Below are 23,841 nucleotides of genomic sequence, written 5' to 3' on the forward strand. Positions count from 1 at the left end.
TGACAGGTTCATAATAGCTCCTTTCTCTTCTTTGGGAGGGGTAGGAGGAGGAAGATGCTGTAAAGCACATCATCAAACATGCCTCAGCTGCCAAAGGTGACAGTAAATAGGAAACCCACAGCAGACAGGAACTGGCTAAGCATCCTCATCCACCCTCAACCCCCCCCCCCCTTCCCATACTTCTGCATAAAGGCTACCTCTCTTCATGCTGCAGACAACAAACACAACAGAGTTGGGGGGTGTAATTGCTGTGGTTAAGGAAACCTAGGCAGCAGCACCCTCGTGTGGAGAGAAGGTGACACTGCAGCCTGTAATGACCAAATGGGGTAGAGGGAAAGAGGAAAGAGTACGTTTATTTTATGCAACAAGAAAATCACACTAAGAGAGGGGAAATTGTGGGCCAGAAAGTAAAGCATTCCCCTTCTGTCAACACAAATAACCAAACTCCAGCCTGATTCATGGGAGTATAAAAACCAAACACGACAGCCATTCGGTAGGGGTTGCTTTATTGGGCACAGCAGGTCAACAGACTTCCAGATGATCCGATCAGTCCTGTTAGCAGCAGAATCCAGGGGAACAAGGCAGAATCCAATCCGAGAGAGAAAGAGAAGCACCAAGGCTGGCAGCACAGACAAACCCCTCGGCACAAAAGCCCTTCATTGCCATATGCCAGGGCAATGCCCCCGCTGGTCCATGAAGCAAAGGGCCGAGGGAAAGCGCAAAGGAAAGGCATCCTGTTTGTTCAAGCCTGGACGTTCGGACAGTTTACGCAGCGGGTCTTGCCTACTACTCCCCACGGCAAAGGGGTGCATCAGAAAAGGTACCACGTACAAAAAGATTGCGTATTTCCCACACAAGGAAATGGATGCTCCAATTAGTCGCACACACATGTAGTCTTTCTCATTCAAATACACAAATGAGCATTGCCATCTGCTCAGAGCCTTTTTACATCTCTTTTTTTACAGTGTCACATTTTAGTTTTTTTTGCCCAGCGTGGCTTTCACACAGATTTCTCCCCCCCCCCACACACTCTCTCTCGGCAGGGAAGTGCGGACGGCCCCATGCTCAGTTCCATCTGGGCACATCGAATCCCATCTTGAATGCGCACAGCAGTAGAACCGGGAGAGGGAGGACTAACCCAGCAGGCGCGGCTGAGGGTTGCCATGGCAAATGAGGTACGGCAGCATTGTGTCCTAGAGGACCTCTTCTGGCTTGGCCCCAGACCCCAAGACAGGGAAAACAGAGATTAGCAGTGCGATCCCAGGATAAGACAGTACAATTCACTCTCCGTTTGCACGAGGGAGCCTGACCTCACGTCTCCCCGTCCCAATCCCCCGACGGTGAGCTGACCTGAGCCATGTGGGGAAGAGGAGCCCGGAAAATTCAAGTAGAGACTGGGGAGGGCAGGGCAGGAGCACAGGGGCTGCTCCAAGCAGATGAACACGAATCTGGGTTCAACCGGATTCCTAATGGAAAGCCACACGGGCCGTGCCTCGTCAATAGCGGACTCAGGTGACAACCGACACACTCCAGAGCAGCCTCAGTCTCGGTTGGCCTCCATACGCCTCTGGTGAGCAGGTGCCACCAGCTCCCTAGCTCCACAGACCACACCAGGGGTGGGTGGGGGGTCCCCTGAACAGAACGGCCTATATAAATACTATTCACATTGCCACCCACAACTCGTATGGTACGTATGCCATAACTACAAAGAGAAAGCTATGGGAGGGCAGCCGTTAACGCTGGCAGCATTTGCCCCACACAGACACATAGAGATACACCCCCTCCCCAAGCTGCTTGACAGCAAACCATCCCCCCGGGGGTGGTGGCTGGGAGTGTGGCTTCAGTCCTGCCGAGGGTGCTGTGAGTCTGTGGGAGGCAGCACAGGCCCCGTTCCCGTGTCACCAGTTGGCCTTCACAGCATTGATGTCACTCACTAGGTTCTGAGCTAAGCAGATACCAAAGATCTGAAAGAGAAAGTCAAGGATGAGGCATATGGAAGGAGACATGTTCGTGCTTTCTCTCTCTCTCTCTCTCACACACACACACTCATGCACATGCGCACACATGTAGATGTCAGTGTTGCACTAGGATCTGGGAGACTTAGATTCAAATCCCCATTCTGCCATGGAACCCCCCGGATGACCTTGTGCCAGTCACTCGCTCTCGGCCTAACCTACCTCCCCGGGGCTAGTGTTGTGAGGATAATATGCAGGAGAGGAGAACTATTTAGCTTGTTTTGGGACTCTGCTGTGGCGAGAGGGAAGGTATAAATGAAGTGAATGGACTGTTGGTGAGGCTCTCTGCTTGTGGTTGTTACCCCAGGCGGAGCAAACATGGAGGCTAAGGTCAGATCCTGACCAACTCTGCTACTTCAATGAAGCAGCAGTTCCAACAGAAATTTAATGGCCCAACCGAGGAGTCACAAGGGAAGAATTTGCGCCCTCCCTTTCCCAGGCTCGGCAGCCGCGATTGTGAGACTGCAGGGCTGGCGCAAGAAATTTTGAATCCAGAGGCTGAAAGTCCATGTGGCCCATTTCCCCTCCCATTCATTACCAGGGAATATACTTTGCTGGAATACTCTGCTGCGCAAGCGCCGTTGCTCTTGCACACACCACAGTGAATTCCCACAAGACAGTTCCCCTGTGGGCTGTGCCCTACCCTCTCTGCTCCCCTTAATGGCACCCCAAATCTTCTCCTGCCACGTGGTAGAGACGTCTTCCTGGACACAGTCCCTTTCTCCCCACTGAAAAGTGGCTTTTGCAATCACTTCGTCTTGGAAGACACGTTTGAGGAGCAGCTCCTTTACTGACATGTGACTGGCAGCCCCCCAAAGGATCCAGCTTGCAAATCGCATGAGGGAGAGGAGCCCAACACCACGATGGATCTTTGCCCAAGAACAGCCTATTACTACTACTGTTCACATTTATGTACCACATGGGTAATATAGATGATACGGGGGGGGGGGGAATACACCCCCTGTTCAAAAAGCTCAGATAAAACAGGGACCAGGGAGAGAGGGCCCTTCGATTTCAGCCCAAGATGATCACAGAATGACAGAAGGGGAAATCAAGAACACTCCAGAAACACCACTGGGGATCTGTGGCTGGATCTCCCGTATTTTACAAGTTCTCTAATCAGCAGTCGTGGAGGGGGGGCATGGCACACCAGGTGGGGGTGGGTGGGGGAGTTTGAATCCTTTCCCCAGTGTGAATGAGCCCCTCCCCCATGTTAGGGAAAGCCCATTTCCCCTCCTGGGGCAACTGGCACAAGCAGAAAACATTTACAGCAAGAAAAGGGCGCAACAGAAAGGGTTTGAATTGGTGCTCCCTGCGGCTGTGTCTTAGATAGTTTAAAAGAGACGAGAGATCCAATCAGGGATCTCCAAACTCTGATCTAATTCTGATCCAAGCCTGCACACTGGAAACCCCTTTTTTGTGGCTGGATACTTCCCCATCAGCGAGTGCCCAGAAGATGGAGCCACCTCTCCCCTCCCCCTGCCAATACGTTTCAACTTCTTCCTCATGGAGCTGCTCGGCTAGGGAAGGAGAAAAGCAAGGAAAACAACCCAAATGCCCACCCGCCAGTTTCTGAGTTGTCCTTTTCAATGCACCCTCAAGCCAAAATGATGGAGGAAGGAGTCATGCCAGAGTGCCTCAGGAGCTTCCACAACAACCACCAATTTTTGACTTATTTCAGGAGGGGAAATGTTCCAGAAAAGAGTCACAAAGATTAGCCAGTGAAGCTCACCTTGGAAACTGTGTGTGTGTGTGTGGGTGTGTGTGTGTGTGTGTGTGTGTGTACCAGGCTGATGCAAGCCATCTTTGTCTTGCTTCGGATTAATGCAAGACCAGCTCTGGCTAAATCCGGGGTGGGGTGGGGATCCAGATGTCTTACAAGCACCCTTGCTATAAAAACAGACATTCCACACCCCACAAAAACATTCCAGCATGGGCATCAACAGCCTTAACATTTCCGAAAATAATACCTGGAGCAGGGCGATGCCCACAAAGGTCCCAGCCACCACAATGAGGTTGTCCTGGAGCCATTTCTCAAACTGGACAGCGCATCCCTTGGTATGGATAAAGGTCTGCTGCTCCAGCTCCTGCAAAGGGTGAGGGTGAGCAGGTGAGCAACCCTGGGGACAGCAAGGAGGGCTTTCTTCCACCCCACTAGGAAAGAAGTACTTAGGAAATAAAATACTACTAGACAGTAGGGCTGTAGGAAAAAAAAATTGGTACAGTTCGGCTTCGGCAAAATTCGGCCCTTTTAAATTCGGGCCATGCCGAAGTCCGAACTCCCCCGCTTCGGATCCCCGAAATTCGGGCGAGATCCGGAGTTCGGGGGAAAATTCGGGCCCCCCGCGGGCCTTCACGGGGCTTCCATGAAGGCGTGCGGGGGGCTCTTTAAACAGATCTGTGCCTTCCAGCTGGAAGGCGCAGAGCTGTTTAAAGGGCCCCCCGCGTGCCTTCAGGGAAGTCCCCTGAAGGCGAGCAGGGTGTGTGTGGAACAGATCTGTGCCTCCCGGTCGGGAGGTGCAGATCTGTTTAAAGGCCCCCCCGCGCGCCTTCAGGGAAGCCCCGTGAAGGCCCGCGGGGGGGCCAAATTTCATTACAGGTACGGGGGGGGGGACAGATCCCGTGCCAGGATCACCTGGGAGATTGGGGGGGAAGGGAAGGCGATCCTGTCCCCCGCCGCTTGCTTGCCTTCCAGAGAGCTCCTTAAAGGTGGGAAAAGGCAGGTTTGGCGGATCCCGAACCTGCCGAATTTTTTCTGCGGTCCCCCAAACTTGCAGAGTTTGGGACCACAGTTTCCCGCCATTTTGCGGTTCGGTTCCATCCGAACCGCAAAACTGCCGAACCAGAGGAAGTTCGGCGGTTTTGCGGTTCGGGTGGAACCGAATTGACAGCCCTACTAGACAGCCCCTCTGCACCCAATGGCCCAAATGGCATCTGTTCCCCAGCAACTTGTGTCAAATCTGAACACCCATCCATACCCACAACCCCCAATTCAAACCCGGGTGGAGGTGGCTTGGGTTTTTTCCTTGTTACTTGGCCCGTAACCTACTTAAGGACACTAACGGTACAATCCTAAACAGAGCTGCACTCTTCTAAACCCACTGCCTTCAATGGATTTAGAAGGGTGTAAATCTGCATAGGGATTGTGCTACAACTTGTTCTGTCCCCGGTCCTGCCTTGTCTTGTGGCCACAGCCCAGCAAGTGCGTCCCCCTGGCTTGTCCCACCATGGGCCCCGGCTCTCACCAGTTTAAGGCGGACATCATAGCCACACTGAGTGTTGAGAACATCCTCCTGGGGAAAGAGGAGACACAAAGCTGATCAAGGCATCTTCTGCAACTCAACAGCCTCTTCCCTGGGATTCCTAGGTCCTCTCTCCAGCATTTTGCTTGGCAACCCACATCCTCTCAAACAGCTCAGCCCCACCCCTCTAGACCTTCACCCACGTCAGTCCCAAAACACGTACATCTCATGCAGTCATTGTGGGCCAGACTGGATCATAACCTAATCTGGCCTATTGCATACCCTTAAGCATGGATAGGTTCTGTCCAGCAGTTCCTCTAGTATGCATAATTTCCAGCATGTCCTCCAAAGAAGCAGATGCTATCTGGATCAAGAGGAAACATGAAGCCCCACCCCATCCTGAGACTGGTGGTTCCTGGGGTTAAACGTGGGGCCTATTACTCATGCTTCTTGCTTTAACTCCCATTCAAAAGGAGCCTCACCGCAGGATCTTTGACACAGCAGGAAAAGGGTACTCCACAGCGCTCCCGGCTGGGATTGGAGTCAGTGCAGTTGAAGTAAATATTGAAATTCCAGTCATTTGGCCCGTGAGCACCACAGCAAGACCACTGCAGAGGGAAACACTGTTAGACTGGCATGAGCATCCATCCTCCGGCAGCAACTAAACACACTAATGCACAGTACAGAACTCAGCCTAAGTGGGGAACCGCCTTCTTTGGAATGATCCCTTGTAGGGAGAAGCACTACCTGGGGCAAGGCATTTTGACTGTCCTCTTACAGATCACGTGAAGCAATACACACTGTTCCCATCATGTTTAACAAGCCCTGAAGTTTCATCATCAGCCACCAGATGGCGGGGCTGCTTCTGATTTGGGACATTCTGGTCCCACAAGAACCAGCCAGAGGGAGCTATCACAAATTAGGGATCACTGGAGTAACAGCCAGGTGAAGTGAGCTCCTATAGGTGCCGTTTGCATGCTGGAACTGAAACTCTGAACCAGGGTTTGGAGTACCATGCTTTATTCAATAGCACGGTTGCCTTCCCACCTGTACAAGGCCAACAGACATTAGTGATATCGAGAAAAGATGTTCCCTGAGGGGACAAAGATAAGACCAAGCGTTTAAAAAGCACTTTTTTCATGTGGAATCAAACCTCACAATTTTTGGAATTCTTGGGGGGGGGAGATCTTAGGGGGTCTGGCGGGGGCACTTGCCCCAGGCGCAAGGAGAGGGAGGGTGCCAGCATGGGCATGGGGAGCGCAGACATGGGGAGAAGGAGTGCCACCACACCGCAGCAGGGCGCATCTGCCCACTCACAGTTCGGTTGGTGTGCATGCCGCCCGCTCGCCCTTAGCTCGTATCGGCCGCTGCTCTCCCTCTCTTTATTTCTGCAGGAGTGGCTTCCGCGCGCCCCGCCCGGCGCGTTTCTCTGCTCCTTCTCCCAGCTCCATGCCTGGCCACCAGTGCCTGGCACACCCCCTCCCTCTCCTCCCTGCCCCAGGTGCTCCTTCCCCCAGCTCCGTGCCTGGGGACTGGGAAGGATCTTTAGTGACACCTTTGCAATCACCCACCCACAACAGGCAAGTAACACTTATATGTCAGGATTACGAATCACTCCATGAACCCATTTTGCAGAGTACAAGATGGCAGATTCCTGCTCCAAGGATCTTGCAATCCAAGGAAATCAACACAGGGAAGGGAAGGAGGTGATAAAGAGGAAAATAAACAGAAAATTCAGAAAATTGCACTGGTAAAAGGACAGGGCCTGTGGCCTATATTACTATACTGGATTGTAGCCTATACTACTGTATCATTGCCTGTCACTGAAAGTATGCCCTGAGTATGTAGTTTCTACAACATTTAATGTGTCCTGTTTCAATGCTTCTGCTTTGTTTTAGCTCTATTGTAGATTTCTGTTTGGTTTTAGTCGAAAACCTATTGCACTGTTCATTGAATGTCCCATCCTGCTGACGGCATTTGCTTACACTATGGCCATTTATGCAGGGCTGTTTACCTCACAGTCACCCTCACCGACTGCTTCGGGGCTTCCTTTTGATTATGCATGCCTTTCCCGATTGTCAGAGGTCGCCTCGCTCTCTCCACAGCATCCGAACACAGGCAAAACGCACAGAAACACGCAGAGAGAATGAGGCAACCTCTGATGGTCGGGAAAGGCATGCAATAATCAAAAAAAAGTCCCAAAGCGGGATGCCAGTGAGGGAAACAGCCGTGCATAAATGGCCTATGCAATCTGCCTGGAGTCTTAGTGAGAAAGGCAGACTATAAATAACATAAATAAATAAATACATACATTTCAAGCATCCATGCTTAAGCTTACTTTCAGTAGGGAAGGGGTTGTCCTAAAAGGCTTCATGGAAACTATGAGTTTGGGAGAGAGGTGGCATCATGCAGGGGTTCTGGGAGGTGTCTGAAGGAGTCAGTTGAGGGAGACCTTTGGACCAGTGAGGGTGGTGGAGCTGGAGAAGCAGAGAATGCTGGCAGGAAGGATGCATCGAACTTGCTTCTCGCGCTGCCCTGTGACACACTGTGGCTTTCTGAACAGGGTGAAGGGCATGAAACTCAAGGTAACCTGTACAACTCACATATTCCTGAGCAAAGTCAATGAGGTTCTGCAGGTCAATGTCATCACGGTAGGCCTTGACGTTGTTGTTGATAAAGAAGTTTAGCTGGTCTTTGATCCAATCCTTGAAGATGAAGGCCAGGACACCGGCTGTCAGCTCCAGGAAAAATATAAGCCCCAGGAACACGGAGAACTGAGAGGACAGCAGATACAGGAAGGGTCTTTGAGTGTCCCAGCAGCGTAGGGTGTATCAGCAAGAACCACTGCTCCATTCTGCTGCCGGATAAGAATTGCCTTTACCCTGACAGGGCATCTGCAGCTCATGGGGAAAGCGCATGGCTGAAAAGGCTCTGGGATCTCAAAGCCCCCATGATATCAAATGCACAACTTGAGCAATGAGCACTGATCTTGCCCACTTCTTTTGTGACTAGGAAGAGGCATTCCCTCTACTGCAGTGGAAAGAAATCAAGTTATTACAATGTTTACTCCAAGCCCATTAGGAAAGGTCCAGAAAAAAACCAAACAAACTGCAACAGCACCAGGAACAGAATATGAACAGTCCGGTCATAATCCTATTCTGCCCTTCATTCTATATCCCACACCCTTCACATCTAAGAATACTGATGCTTTTTGTACTTCTTCCATTCTAAACACTAAATCCTGATTACCACCCTTTGTTTGCCATAATCCTTCCTGTGCTGCCAAAGGAAAGCCCTCAAACTTCTGCATACAGATGTGGCTTCCCTTTCGACCTGTGCCTTAGCTCCCTCAGCCTAATGAGGCTGGATCCAAAACATTCCTGTCTAAATATGCAGCCGGTGCTTTTTTTCGAAGGGCTCAAAACTCTTCGGGTACATTCACTCTGGACTCCTATACGGTAAACCAGCATTAGTACAAGGGAGGGAGTAAGGCTGGGAAAGAGAGCCGCTTGTTTAAAGCAACTATGAGCTCATGGCTGAGATTCAAACCAGGGAAGTCCACCTCATATCCTCCCTCCCGGAAGAAAGAGACTTACAAACTTGAGGAGAAAAGTATTCTCCCTCAAGGCCCCGATGCAGCCGGCGAAGCCCAGCACGAACATCACGCCTCCGACCACGAGGAAGAGCCAGACGGGGTCAAAGCCACCCAGGTCGGTGATGGACGACAGATTGGAAAGCACGCCCTGCAGAGAGAAGGGAGCCGAGGGTGAGGAAGGGATGCAGCAAAAGTCACACCTCACCCAGAGGTACAGGCGGGCTCGTTGCTCTGAGGCTTCATGCGTCACGCCTCTGCCCTTTCGCTGCTTCCATTCTCCACTGTCTACTGCTACCTGGTTTTGTTTCTGCCACTTCGTACATGTGTGTGGTTTTATAGCTTCCGCCTGCTTCGCTGGAATTTCATTATTATGCCCTCAGGTGCCTGCTGGCTTTTAGTTATAGCTTTATGGATTGATTTAGATGTTACACTGTTTTACGGGATTTTGTGTTTTATTTGTTTTCTTATTTGTTTTACTGGCAGCTGCCCTGGGGGGGAGAAGGGCAGGATCACAAATCTGCCAGAGAAAAAAACAAAACAAAACAAAAACCAACCCTCTTCTGATGTTATGTGATCATGCATGCATGGCTATCAGATTGCAACAGCTATCAGATGGGAAACGGCTGGCAGTAACAGCTGGAAACAAGAGAGAGAAGAGGAGTTGGTTTTTTATATGCCAACTTTCTCTTCCACTTAAGGGAGACTCAAACCGGCTTACAATCACCTTCCCCTCCCCACAATAGGCACCCTGTGAAGCAGGCGAGGCTGAGAGAGCCCCAACAGAGCTGTGACTTGCCCAAGGTCATCCAGCTGGATCGTGTGTAGGAGTAGGGAAACAAATCTAGTTCACCAGATTAGCCTCCGCCGCGCACGTGGAGGAGTGGGGAATTAAACCCGGTTCTCCAGATCAGAGTCCACTGCTCCAAACCACCGCTCTTAACCACTACAACATGCTGGCTCCCAGAGTGAAGAGTGAACTCCACTCTGACGGGGGTGGGGCGGGAGGCACCGCAGGATACAGCACATCTGGAACTGTCAGCACTGTCTGTATCCCACACTGAGAATGAAGAAGGGGAGAGCAGGGATCCGTTCCCAAGAAAGTGCAGCAACATGGACACATGCGGAATACGTTATACTGGCAACAAGCTCCCCGTCCTACTTTAGATGGCTTTAAAAGGAGATTAGGAAAGTTTCATAGATGATGAGTCTAGCGATAACCGAAGGGAACCTCCATGGACTGAGAGAACATACCTCTGAATGCTAGGCTTCAAGGGCAAGCAACAGGGTAAGGCTTTATAGCCTATTTGTGAGCTCCCAGACACATCTTGCTGGCAGCTCTTTTAAACAGAATACTTGATGACAAGATGGACCCTGGTCTGTTCGGTCCATGCAACTCGTCCTCTTCCTCTTCTCCTCCTCCTCCTTCTTCTTTTTAAAGAAAGAACTGGTACTAAACTCTGGCAACTCTTATGTCTTCAAGGTATCAGAGTATCAGAGGAGCATGCCTATTATTTTGGGTGCGGTGGAACACAGGCAGGATGGTGCTGCTGCACTTGTCTTGTTTGTGGCTTCCTGGAGGCACCTGGTTGGCCACTGGGTGAACAGACTGCTGGACTTGATGGGTCTTGGTCTGATCCAGCTGGGCTTTTCTTATGTTCTTATGTTCTTAAGGTAGCTGGGACCTCCCAAAGACTACTGGATACAATAGATGCTGGGTAACCCCAAAGCTGTGCTGCTTCTGCTGTGCTCCCACCATGCAATGCAGACCCACCCAGAGCCTTTTCCCAGCAAGACCCCCAGCCCCCCAAGCACTGTACAGGAGTTTCTTTCATTAGGTATTATGACCCAGAGCCTGTGAGTCACAGGGCTCGGATTTCTCTTTGTCCACTGGGCAACGTTCATTCTGCTGTATGCTACTGAATTTACGTGCGGTGATAACCCAGATAAATGCCAATTAGGTTGATCTTCAGGGGACAGGGTAGAATGATAGAAGGACAAAAAGAAAATCAGTAGAAAAGAGCAAGAGTCTAGTAGCACCTTAAAGACTGACAAAATTTCTGTCAGGGTATGAACTTCCGCGAGTCACAGCCCACTTCTTCAGATACAGGTAGAAAGTCAGGCAGTCTACATGCATGTCTAATGAACAGAAGGAGGGAAGGGCATGATAGCCTTCCTGCTGAACCAAACACAACAAGCATCATGTAATCAAGGAGAAGAGAGGTTGTGAATGGGTCAAAGGGCCCCCAACCCAAGGGCTTTGGGTTCTAAACAGAAGCAGGCATCACTGAACCGTAACACTTTCATCTCGGGCTGGTTTACGCTCGCGCATACATAATCTGATTTCACAAGGGTTGATGGCCTGCAGCTGACCAAACTGAAAACTGCAGTACTGGAAGTGATGCAAAGTCGCATGGAAGTTCTGTCTATGGCTGCAGAACTCTGATGGATGGCTCATTTGCACATGCAAGTCACCTCTGGGTGGTGCAGGTTATCGATCTGTATGCATGCTCACTGCATTGCTGATAAAGAAGCCAGGCTGGGAAAGATGCTTGAATGCACCCCAATCCAAAAGGCACTTCACTTGGAAACAGGCTCTACTGATTACAATGGAACTTACTTCCTGCTAGGTGGGTTTCAGACTATTACATGGCTGCATTTTTATGTTGTCTTCCGTTTTCTTATACGAGTGTCAAATCCTTCCACCCCAATCTGATTTTTAAGAGCTGGTGTTTCTAAGGAATTTCGATCTGGGATGAACTAGTGGGCAGCACAGAGATGCACCACAAAGGACTCGGCAGTCTATCTATTTTTATGCCCCCCCCCTCACACACACACAGTCAAAGGCTACTTGGAGAACCTGTCATAATGCATGGTATTGTTGGGTTCAAGCAGCATTTTCTCACACCATTTTTGGGGGGAGCAGCGAAAAACCCCTGACTTTTGAGTGCCACATTACAGGTACCAACCAGAATATTCTGAGGCACTGGCAACACTCACCTTTTCTGCCCATGCCCACAGACCGATGGCCAGGAAGGCAGCTCCGAGCAACTGCAAAAGAGGGAAGACCACAGATCACTCAAATCCTGGCTTTCCTCAATAATTGCCAGTTGTGTCATCTTTGCGTTGACCCAGGTGTCTCTGTAGCCAGAGCGTGTGCAAGGGCGGTGTCAGGAAATAAGCCAGGATGACGGCTTGTGCAAAACCACAGTTAAGACTGTATTTAATAAACCAACTTCAAACCGTGGTTTCAGGCCCTGGTTTGACAGGCCCTATTAGTTAGTTTAATTAAACCATGATTTAATTTAATTAGTTAGTTTAATTAAACCATGATTTTGTTTTAAATATCACACATATTCTCTGTCTCTCTTTCTCTCTCTGTCTAGTAAACATCAGGATGTGACGTCACCCATGGGTCAGGAATGACCTGGTGCTTGCACAGGGGACCTTTACCTTTAAATCAAGTCAAGCCTGAACTCTCCCTAGAAGCTAAAATGACTAAACTGAGGCTATTAGACTTTGGTTATGAGAAGACAAGAATCACCGGAAAGGACAATAATGCTAGGAGAAGTTGAAGGCAGCAGGAAAAGAGGAAGACTCAGTATGAGATGGATTGACTCAGTAAAGGAAGCCACGGCCCTCAGTTTGCAAGACCTGAGCAAGACTGTTAACAGTCTTTTGTTAACATTTTAGAGGTCATTAATTCATAGGGTCGCCATAAGTCAGAAGTGCCTTGATGGCACTTAACTCATGCACAGGGTTATATGGAATAAAATTATTGCAGCAGCAGCTGCCCAATTCTGTACTGGAGGTCATGTTGCAGGTCTGATCCAACAAGGCCAGGGAGGTTTTCAGATGTCTTGATATCTCTAGCAGCGCAGTTTCCCTCTGACCAGAAAGTGGCCTTCTTTGAATCAGTGTCAGACTGTCCCCTGATCCTGCCTGCACCCATGGAATCACTATCCCTAATGATAAGCAACACTCTTAAGTCAGCATGGTATAGTGCTTAAGAGCAGCGTACTCTAATCTGGAGAACTGGGTTTGATTCCACAATCCTCCACATGCAACCTTGGGCTAGTCACAGTTCTCTTGGAACTCTCTGAGCCCCGCTTACCTCACAAGGTGCCTGTTGTGAGGAGGGGAAGGGAAGGAGACAGTAAGCTTTCAGACTCCTTACGGTAGAGAAAAGCGGGGTATAAAAACCTTCTCTTCTTCTTAACAAAGGCGCAAACCCTCTTTCTTTGATCATGCTTACAAGGCCAGTGTTTTCCATCCCAACTGCAGCGTATATCAGATTGCGTTCCTATAGTTTTCTAACCCCATCAGCACGACACCCTCCCACTCCTCCCGAAACATGGGCCCTATCTAGCCAGCACTGAGAAACAGAAGGCTGAAGACAGAGAGCCTGGAGCCACTAGAAGCCTGGCACACGGTAAGACAATAGTCACTCTGTTCCCACGGTAGGCGTTGGACATTCTAGAAACAACAGCAGCAGTGATCAGAGCTCTTCCCCTGCCCACAAATTAAACGATACCCTCTTTCCATGGCACTTGCTGCTCGCCTAGGAGGACATACGAGTTGCTGGGATAATGCAGCATAGCGGTATGAATACCGTCTCCATCAAAGACACAATGCAGTCCCGCCAGTAAACAGACTCTTCAGATTTGCCTGAAGCTACCTCACACCTAGCCATGCTGTGACCCAAGCAACGTCACAACACGTCTTTACATCTTCCTATTTTTTTATCCTGCCCTTTCTCCAAAGAGCTCATGGCAGCTTACATGGTTTCCCCTTTCCACCACATTATCTAAGAACCTAAGAACATAAGAAAAGCCATGCTGGATCAGACAAAGGCCCATCAAATCCAGCAGTCTGCTCACACAGTGGCCAACCAGGTGCCTCTAGGAAGCCCACAAACAAGAGATAAACAAGACACTGCACAACAGTCCTGTGAGGTGGGTTATGCTAAGAAAGGAAATGGCCAAATGTTACCCAATAAGTTTCCTGGTGCAATGGATCGCTCTGGTCCTAGTCCAGCCCTCTAACCACTATTTCACCACATTGGAGTATCAAGGTGATTTTACCAGATCAGCTTACTTGGCATGGAGTAGTAAGCGCCAGTTCTCACCACTTGAGGATTCACACAGACATTATATCTACTACTTAAAACTGATACGGCAAAACATCCTTGGTACTGAGCTTGAGTTTCTGCAGTTGTCTGGAAGCAACTACAGTATTGCCAATCAGATACTTCTGGAAGGCCAACAAGCAAGGTGGAAGAGGCCAAATCCCCAGTAATGGGAAATGAGAGTTATACGCTTTCCTTTTAACCATCATGGCTAATAGGTAGTAGTGCTGACCTATCATCCATGAATTTCTCTAATCCCATTAAACTATCTGTACTAGCAGCCATTGCCACGTGTCAGCAAGCTCCATGTTATTTTATTTAAAAGATTTTTATAGTGTTCTTCAATAAAAGAATTAGCAAAGTAGCCCACAAAAACTAAAACCAGAGCAACAGCTTCCTATGTCAATAAACCACGCCATAATCAACAGGAAAAGACAGCTTAAAACCCCAAATCCTAATGACCAAAAAGAGACTGAAAAAATATTTTTTTCTGTCTTTGAAAGGTTAACAGGGAGGGGCCAAATATATTCACAATTATGTGCTGTAGGAAGTATTTTCTTTTGTCTGAACAATCAACTTCATGCAGTGGCCCTGAGTTCTGGTATTATGGGAGGCAAAAATTCTACCTACTTATCTACACAACGCATCATCAATATCTCTAATTCTCAATAGGGCCTCATCTGCGGATACGTAAATCCATGGATCGGGGTCAAGGAGAGAGAAATGAGATTTATGGGGGTTCCCCTAGGCTTGCAGAAAAATCTGGAAAGTTTTTTTTTTAATGGAGGGTTGAAATCCCCCCCAAATAGAGGAACATGTTTTCTACGCAAGCACAGACAACATAAATTGACCATCCGCAGAAGGGAAGAGGAATCCACATGTCTTAAGGGAGCCCACCACAGCCTCTCCTCTGGAGGCTGATGGGCAGGGAAGAGGAGCAGGGGACACCCTCCCTCGGGCTGCATGGGAAGGATCAGGAGCCGGCGCTGCTGTTTCCACTTCAGCCAGCCTGGCACAAGAAGGCAGATGGGTGAGGAAGCAAGAGCCGCAGCTGCCCCTAGGCCCAAGCAGTGGGGAGGCGGGCAGATGGGCAAATAAATGGGAGCTGCCACTTACCCCCAGCCACTGCTGTGTACGCCACAGAGGGCTGGCAGAGGAAGGAGCAGCCAATACCGCTGCTGCCCAAGCCATAGAGGGGCAACAGTGCAGGCAGGCAGGCAAGGAAGGAGCCAGCAATGGGATCTGCTGACTGGGTGGGTAAGCAGGGAGAGTGGAGTGGTGGTGTTGCCAGTGGTCAGACTGCTCAGCAAATGGCTGTCCCAGTGGGCAAGTTGGAGGGGGATGGGTGCCCACTTGTCAATGTCTAATTCTCAACATGTCCAGATCTATGGATACAGGGGGAGGGTGTCAGGGCCCTTTCTAGGGCTGTTTTGGCCTTTGAGGGAGAACTCATTGGGGTCAGGCCAAGTAGCAAACATGGGAAGACTTACTATAACCTGATTGCATGACTCACCTAGGCTACCTGCATGAGTCACCCAGGCCTGGCTCCTTGCTACTGTTCAACAGTGGCCACCCTACAAAAGCAAGTGTGGTGCAGTGGTTAGCGTTTGAGAACAGGATCTGGGAGACCCAGGTTTGAATGCTCACTCTACCATAGTAGCTCACTGAGTGTCTTTGGGTCAGTCACATGTTCTTAGCCTAACCTACTTTATAGGGTTGTTGTGGGGATAAAATGGAGGAGAGGAGAATTCTGTAAGCTGCTTTGGGTCCCCATTTGAGAGAAAGGTGGGGTATAAATGAAGCAAATAAATAATAATTATACCTGAAGATGGGGGGGGGGGCAGATAAAAGGTAACTTGATTGGTGGGCGAGAGAAGGAAGCAGGGAAACATGAGGATATGGGGGTTCCCAGGAGGAGTGAAAGAGAAAATAGGGCAGGCAGGGGAATATAGGGGGAACTAAGGTGCCCCTGCAACTCCTTGTGGGTTCCTCACCATGAAACTCACCTCAGTGGCTGCCACTGCACAACCAGGCCATAGTTTTACCATGCAGTGGCTGCAAGGAGGTGGGAAGGAAGGAAAGCTGAAGATGGGGTGGGTGGGAGATCGTGGTAGGTTGGCTGGTGGGTGGGAAGAAGGAAGCAGGAAAAGGGGAGAGGCTATGGGGGATGCCAAGGAAGGGAAAGAGGACATAGTAGGGGAGGGTTAAATGAGGTCCCTGCTTGTAATTTTGTAAATTTCTACCATGTCTCTATTTAGTCACATTTTTTTCTACCCCCAAAATCCTTAATGCTTTAGCCTTTCCTCATGAGGAAGATAATTCAACTCCTAATCTTTTGGGACACTGTTTTCTGCACCTTTTCCATTATATCCTTTTTTAGGTGCGACAGCCAGAACTATGCACAGATTTTAAAATGTGGCTACATCATAGATGAAAATATTGTTATGTTTTATTCTCAAACCCTTTCATTTGCCTTTCTAACCACTGCCACAATCTGAGTCAATGTTTTCATTGAGCTATGAACCATAATCCCAAGATCTGTCCCTACTAGTTCAGACTTCCTCAATGCATACATGAAATCAGGATTCATTTCCCCAGTGTGAATCATTTCACACTTACGGTTTGGCATCAGACTGGTCAAAAAAGATCTGGCCAACTAACCTGTCTAATGTTAATCAAATATTGTCAAATAATAGGTCACATATTTTTTACAGCATCAACTTTATTAAGAACAACAACAATGATATTTTAATCAGAGCTGTACAATTTCTGGGCACCCACTCACCCAGACAACTAAACTGTACTTCCTAGTATGAGGCTCATAGTTAGCGGATGCCATACGTAGGGCAAAACCCAAACCACAGTGTTCTTTCTGGAAGCATGTCAATACAACTGCCACTTCTTCCTGCAGATTTCAGCCACACTGTTATAATGTTCAGCTGCTTCTTCTATCACCCTGCAACAGTGCAGGCTCCAGGTGGGAAATTTCAGGAGAGGGAAGGGTGAATGCTTTTGCGGATTAAAAGGACGCTTGCCCTCACAGACTGATAACTGGTGAAAGAACAGAAACCATTTAATACCTTTTATTAAATCCAACCAAAGTAACATAATATAAGTGTGCATGCTTTTGGGTTCTCCGGAACTCTTCATCAGCATGGATGTTTTGGAGAATTTCAAAGCTTGCACACTATGTTGTGATATTTTGGCTGGTCTTCATCAAAGGCATTATTACAAAACTTTTGTTTCTGGATTTTGCTATGGATCAATACACCTTTGGTCAAACAATAGGAAGCAGAGGGTAGGAAGAAACAGACCTCTCTCAATGTAGGCGTTAATGTTCCGGTTTCATTTCCCTTTGTTACCGTTTTTTAGTCCCTCATTTCCACACAGTTCGTTAGCAATCCCTTGCTGTCCTGGTTAAAGAGGGGGGGGGGAATACTGAAAAACAGGGACAGCAAGGGATTGCTAAGGGAGATATGTGGAAATGAGCAGGAAGGGGAGGGGGAAGAGTAACAAAGGGAAATGAAACTGGAACATTATAAGTCTGTTTTCCAAACACTTCAAGGGAGCATACGGTTCCTTCCAGATACAGAATTGGGACCAGTGGTATTTAATCTGTTCGTATATGGAGTCAGGGTCAGCACTGAAGTGGCCAGCTTTGCAAATGAGACCAAATTATTCAGGATGAGGAAAACCCAAGTGGACTGCAAGGATCTCTGAAAAATCCGTCCACTCTGAGTGAATAGGTAACAGTATGGCAAATGAGGTTCCATTATCAAATATCTGTGATCACTAATAAGGAATCAACTGAAAATATTTGACCGCTTATCAAATACAGCTGTAAATAACTTAAATGTGAAATTGCCAGTCTCCTAATAAAAAACTGAAATTTATCATCTTGCTGAAGAATCAGAAAGTAGCCAGTGTAATGCCATTAAAGAAAAAAAAGAATCCAAGAAATGACAGGCCGCTTAGGCCAGCATCTGTTCCAGGTAGATTAGTGGAAAGCATAAATAAAGATAGATGAAGCACAGAGAGAAATATGGCTTGCTCAGGAAGAATCAGCACAGATTCTGAAAATAAATATCCCACCTCATCAACGCTCCCCCCCCCCCCCGGAGATGAGCAAAGCTTTAGGTAGGGTCCAAGATTAACAAGGCACCGGCACCCAAGAAATGCAAGGGGCACACATTCAAAGTACAGCAGCCCCTCTATCCCTATGTGATCCCATTTCTGGACTGTGCTGCCAGTTCCTCTGTTTAATCAAAACAAAGAAGCCTCGCCCTACTCTTTAGCATGCTGAGACAAGTCCCAGGGCCTGCACAAACTCTGGGCTGCTCCAGATGTTCTTATCGGCAGAAACACCGCCTCCCAGCATGTGCTGAGTTCATCTAAGAAGGCTCTGTTGCAAATGTCCCACCCTCTGAGATACTGTGGGTTGGCTGTAAGACCCAGTGCTCTCTCAGTATGGTATCCCAGGTGCAGAAACCCCAGCTCCAGGAAGTTCATTGAAATCCTTTTTAGAAAGCAAGCCTAGAGATTTTTTATTTCACAGAGCTTTTATGTGGAGTCTGTGGACATTTTAACATGGAGAACTGTTAGCTTCCACTCTTGCCTCTTGAAATGTTTTATACATGTTATCTGGTGACAGAAGACTCAGGCCTTTTATGCATGGCTGTTTCCCTCGCCATCATCCCTCCGACAACTTTGGGTCTTTGTTTTGATTAGGCATGCCGTTTCCGACCGTCAGAGGTCACCTTGCTCTCCCCTTGCATTTCCCCGCATTTTCAGAGTTTAATCTCAAATTTGAAAACGTGGGCAAAATGCAGGGGAACACAGGGGGAGAGCCAGGCGACCTCTGACAGTTGGAAACAGCATGCATAATCATCACAAAGACTTGACATTGTCGGAGGGGTGACAGCAAGGGAAACAGCCATGCATAAAAGGTCATACATGATAATGCACTATCATTCTGATTTCCAGATGTGGCCAGAACCATCTAAATTCTAAAACTATCATGGCAGCTCTGGGCAAGTCTGAGACCCTCAGGTCCACTTCAAATATGACAGCCAATGTGGTTCATGGGGTTAAAGTACTGGACTAGGATCTGGGCGACACTAGGTTCAAATCTTCACTCTGCCACAGAAGCTCGCTGGGTGAACTTGGGTCAGTCCCAATCTACTTCACAGGGTTGTTATGAGGATAAAATGGAGAAGACGAGAACAATGTAAGCTCCTTTGGGGTATAAATGAAGAAAATAAATAAAACTCCCATACAGAAAGCATTGTCATGGAATACTCCACATGTAATGCCACTCACTAAACTGAGGCTTTCGCACTTTGGACATATTATGAGAAGACAAGAGTCTTCTCATAATGACAAGACAATCATGCTAGGAAAAGTTGAAGGCAGTAGGAAAAGAGGAAGACCCAACAAGAGATGGATTGACTCTATAAAGGAAGCCACGGCCCTCAGTTTGCAAGACCTGAGCAAGGCTGTTAAGGACAGGACACTTTGGAGGACATTGATTCATAGGGTTGTGATGAGTCAAAAACGACTTGATGGCACTTACCGTAACACACACACACAATGCCACCTACTTACAAATGCACGTACAACTCTCTATCTAGTGATATGCTTTTCTCCTGCTTTTCCAAGGAGCTCAGGGCAGAGTACATGGTTCTTCCCCCCCCCCCCCATTTTGGCCTTGCAATAACCCCTTTGACGCAAGTTAGATTTAGAGAGAATGTGATTGACCCAGTGAACTCCATAGCCGAGTGGGGATTAGAATTCAGGTCTCCCAATCCTAGCCTGCTACTCAAACCTCCACTGGCTACATATATACAAAGTGTACACAAAAATGGGACTGGAAGCTATGGTCTATTGCAGTGATGGCGAACCTTTTAGAGACCGAGTGCCCAAACTGCAACCGAAAACCCACATATTTATCACCGAGTGCCAATGTGGCAATTTAACCTGAATACCACCCCCAGAGGGGGCCCAGAGGGAGAGGCTAGGGTTGCCAAGTTCCTCTTCGCCATGAGTGGGAGGTTTTTGGGGTGGTGCCTGAGGAGGGCGGGGTTTGGGAAAGGACTTCAGTGTCATAGAGTCCTATTGCCAAAGTGGCAATTTTTTCCAGGGGAACTGATCTCTATTGGTTGGAGATCACCCGGGGCGGGGCAGAGCCGGAAAGGCCAGGGGCTTGGAGGAACCGTGCGTGCCGGCAGAGAGGGCTACGCGTGCCGGAAGTGGCACGCGTGCCATAGGTTCGCCAACACGGGTCTATTGCGATTATGTACAAAATCTGTGCGAGAGTTGCATCGCATGAAGACATGCTTTCTGTGTAAGAATCCTGTTATTTGTGAAATGGCTCAGAGTCTGGAAGCAGATGCTCCTTTTGTAAAAAAATAATAATAATAACTTGCTCAAGGACCCTCGAAAGGGTACTGAATTGGGGGCAACTACCCCATTAAAACAAAGCCAGGCCGTAACAAGATACCTGCAGCATAGCAAATTAGCATAATTAGCACAATTAAACCCACAGCGCCAGCTGATATTCCGTTCGGTGTCTACCAGAAAGCCTTGAAAAGTTGTGTGATGACCACTGGCAAAACCCACCAACAAACTTCGGGAGCCCCAGCCCACCGTTAGTATACCACAAGCGCACGAATCAACCAAACAGGAAAAGGAATGCCTCTCCTCAAAGCCCAACTGCTTTTGCCAGGAAAAACAAAGAGAGAGAGGAGCAGCGGGTGGGTATTTATGAACACCTTGGTGCTTGTTCACAAGAAGGCTTCTTTGGGTTCTGAGAGATCTCTCCAAGCACAGGATGTTGCCACATTTGCAGGATGGTGCTGGGTTCATTATTCAACAATGTGCCGGGAATTATAATTTGGTTTCACAGTCCTGAGCCCACCTCTTAGTACCATCCCTCTCGGAGGGGACTTTGGAGACTCCCCCATCCCTTACTACAAGGCAAATGTTTTCAGATTTGGATGAGGAACAACAATCACTTTTGCAGGGGGGGTTGCAAGACCCAACCAAGAGAACGAACCCAAAGATCCACCACCACCAACCCACACCCACGCATACAAAGCCTGCTTGGGTGGGGGGGTCTAGAAACGGGGTTTGCAGGGACGGGCAGCGGAATCAAAAGTGGGCAGCTGACCTGCCAGAACTTCCCTGCGTGCCCCCCTCCAAAGCAGCGAAAGGGGGACGCCGGGTCTGCTGACAGCGGGTGCGAAGGACTCCCAGCCGGAGGATTGCGCTGGAGAAACAGCCCCCCGCGTTTGGTGGTGCTGCAGAGGACTGGGAGGCGGGCGAATTCCTGCGCTGAAGCCGAGGATGGGGGGCTTCGGCACCCTCGCCGTCGCTGGCCCCGGGGACCCCCGGAGGGCAAGAACCGGGACCCCAAGCTTGCAGGGAGCCCCTCCCCCAACGCCGCGCCCTGGCGGGTGCCGCACCGTCCTCTGCAGGGGCAACCTGAACCCAGCCTCCTGGCCTGGGATGGCATCCCCTTCTCCCCGGCTGCTTCCCGCGACCTCCAGCCGGGCCCAGCTGCATTCGGCGGGCGGGATCGGAGGAGGGGATCCGGCCTGTCCAAGCCTCCCCCCCGATCCCGCTTCTGCACCCCCCCCCCCAGAAAAGAGAGATGCACGCCAGCAAGCACGCGCTCCCGCCCTCCCCCCGGGCCGCCTGCACGCGCTCACCCACCCAGAAGAGCACGTTGGAGGCGAAGAGCAGGTACTTGGCGCAGCAGCTGACCTGGGGACCTTGGAAGTGCTGGGCTTTGCCCGGCATGGCGGGCACGGGCCTGGGCGCTGCCCGGCCGGCTCACAGCCCCATGCCGCCCCGCCCCGTTGAGCCCGCCCCCTAGAGGGAGAGGGGGGCCGTCGCAGCCCACCTAGCCAGAAGCCGCTACTGGCTGAAAGCGCCGCTGATGCACACGTGCGCTGGAGGGGCACGGGTGGGAAAGCGCCCTCTCGATCCGCTTTATGCAGCCCGTCCCAAACGTTGCAAAATCTGTCTTGACAGGTCCGGTGCCAGTCTTTTTGGCGCCCTAGGCAAGGCTAGCTACTTGTGCCCCCCCCCTCCCATTGCTAACCAGTTTTCAAAAACAGATGCCTTGTGTGTGTGGGGGGGTGGGGAGCCTGATGCATTCCTACAAAACTTTTTATACGACGTTATAATTAATTATATTCCATAGCGCTGTTGTGGTACTTATTGTAAAAAAATTATTATATATATATATAATATATATATTATATATATATATTATATGTGTGTGTGTGTGTGTATGCGTGTGTGTGTATGTATATATATATGTGTGTGTGTGTGTGTGTGTATATGTGTGTGTGTGTATACACACACACACACACACACACACACACACACACACACACACACACACACACATATATATATATATATATATATATATATATATATATATATATATATATATATATATATATATATATATAAATTGTTAGTTGCATTTTTCCCAAAAAACTAATCTGTTTTCCCAAAAAACTAATCTGTTTTAAACTGTGCCCCTCAGGCTAGTTCTGCACCCCTCTGAGGTCTGCGCCTTGGCCGACCGCCTAGTTTGCCTAATGGTAGCGCCGACCCTTCTTGCATCGATAGGGCAGGATTCAGACACAGCTGCTGAATGGATGGGGTAAAGAATAAACAGGAACTGTAAAGAATAAACGAAAATGTTCATGAGCAGGTCAAGAGTGCACTTTACTCATTAATAAACAATCCTAGAGTACCTAGGAGAAGTGACTGTTGGATCAGACGTTAGCAGTGCCTGGCAGATCTGAAGCACAGCATCTCCTTTTCTGTAACCAAGTACAATTGACTGTGACAGTTTTTCAGCCTGCAGATTGGTCCCTTGGTGTCCCAGCCCAATAAGCACACCGAGGAGGAGAAGACCACGGTTACACAGCCCGGATAACCTACAAGAACCAATGAACTCTGACCGTGAAAGCCTTCGACAATATTTCGAGGAGGAGAAGGTTTAAAGATTTATTATTCAGCTGAATAACAGGCTCCAGTCCAAAGCAGAAGCAAACACTTTTAGTCCAACATACGATTGTATACTTGCCAAGATGTCAATCATTACAAACGTCATGTTCTCCTCTTTACACCATACTTTCACCACCTTAGACATACAATGTCCTGTTACAACCACAACATACCTCTTCATAGATCCCGTGGTCAGGAAACGAAGACGATTCCTCCACTTAGGGTGGGCAATTTACTATGCTAATGAGGTAACCCCTCTACCTCTGTCCTTGACCAAGTTAGCAACCTCATCCACAATTGCTGAAACAATGAATGCCCAGAGAAGTTCTGTGGGAGATGGGCATACATCATCCTTTTCTTATCTCCTGTCTTCTTGCAGTTACTTTTTGCAGCTACTATTTGCCAAAGAGTCCTTCATTCATTATCTTGCAGCTTTGTGGCTGCCTTTTAGCTCAGTTTAGCAAAAAGCCTTTATTTCTTTAGTTCATTTTCTCATTAAGCCTTTGGTCAATGAGCATGTTGAGATGGCATGCTTCCACCGGGCGCTTAGTGCCATTGGCCAGAATGCCACCACAAGGGTCCCCATTATCACCTGCAGTCAAATCTTCAAAATATGGGGCTGAGCTAGGAGGTGACATGAATTAGGTCCATCAAGGAAGGACCAGTGGTATGGGGGGTGGGGTGGGACAAGGGCCATTTGACCTGGGCCTCAAGTTCAAAGGGGGCCTCAAATTTAGACTCTTGTTGTTTTTGGAGATGTTTACTAAAGGGGTTTTTTGGGAGGTGGGGGGTTGATGCCTTACCTTGTTTTCATGTGTTGTCATTTTTTAAATT

At 48.9% G+C, this 23,841-nt stretch overlaps 1 protein-coding gene across 4 annotated transcripts; it reads right to left on the reverse strand.

The window, feature by feature from the left end:
- Positions 1 to 1,854: 1,854 nt before the first annotated feature.
- TSPAN17 (tetraspanin 17) lies at positions 1,855 to 21,829 on the reverse strand. 4 transcript variants are annotated; one of them, XM_056857676.1, is made up of 8 exons: positions 21,691 to 21,816; positions 11,850 to 11,900; positions 8,854 to 9,000; positions 7,861 to 8,031; positions 5,740 to 5,865; positions 5,261 to 5,308; positions 3,986 to 4,102; positions 1,855 to 1,964 (listed from the first exon to the last, which is right to left on the reverse strand). In XM_056857676.1, the coding sequence occupies exons 1-8, from the start codon at positions 21,775 to 21,777 to the stop codon at positions 1,899 to 1,901; spliced, it is 813 nt and encodes a 270-aa protein (XP_056713654.1). In that variant the 5' UTR covers positions 21,778 to 21,816; the 3' UTR covers positions 1,855 to 1,898. The 4 variants fall into 4 exon arrangements, with proteins under 4 accessions (XP_056713654.1, XP_056713661.1, XP_056713678.1 ...); XM_056857683.1 differs by having other exon boundaries at positions 1,885 to 1,964; positions 21,742 to 21,829; XM_056857700.1 differs by lacking the exon at positions 8,854 to 9,000 and having other exon boundaries at positions 1,885 to 1,964; positions 21,742 to 21,829.
- Between the last annotated feature and the right edge of the window lie 2,012 nt (positions 21,830 to 23,841).

Source organism: Euleptes europaea, chromosome 1 (assembly GCF_029931775.1).
Source record: "Euleptes europaea isolate rEulEur1 chromosome 1, rEulEur1.hap1, whole genome shotgun sequence".
Classification (NCBI taxonomy): Eukaryota; Metazoa; Chordata; class Lepidosauria; order Squamata; family Sphaerodactylidae; genus Euleptes; species Euleptes europaea.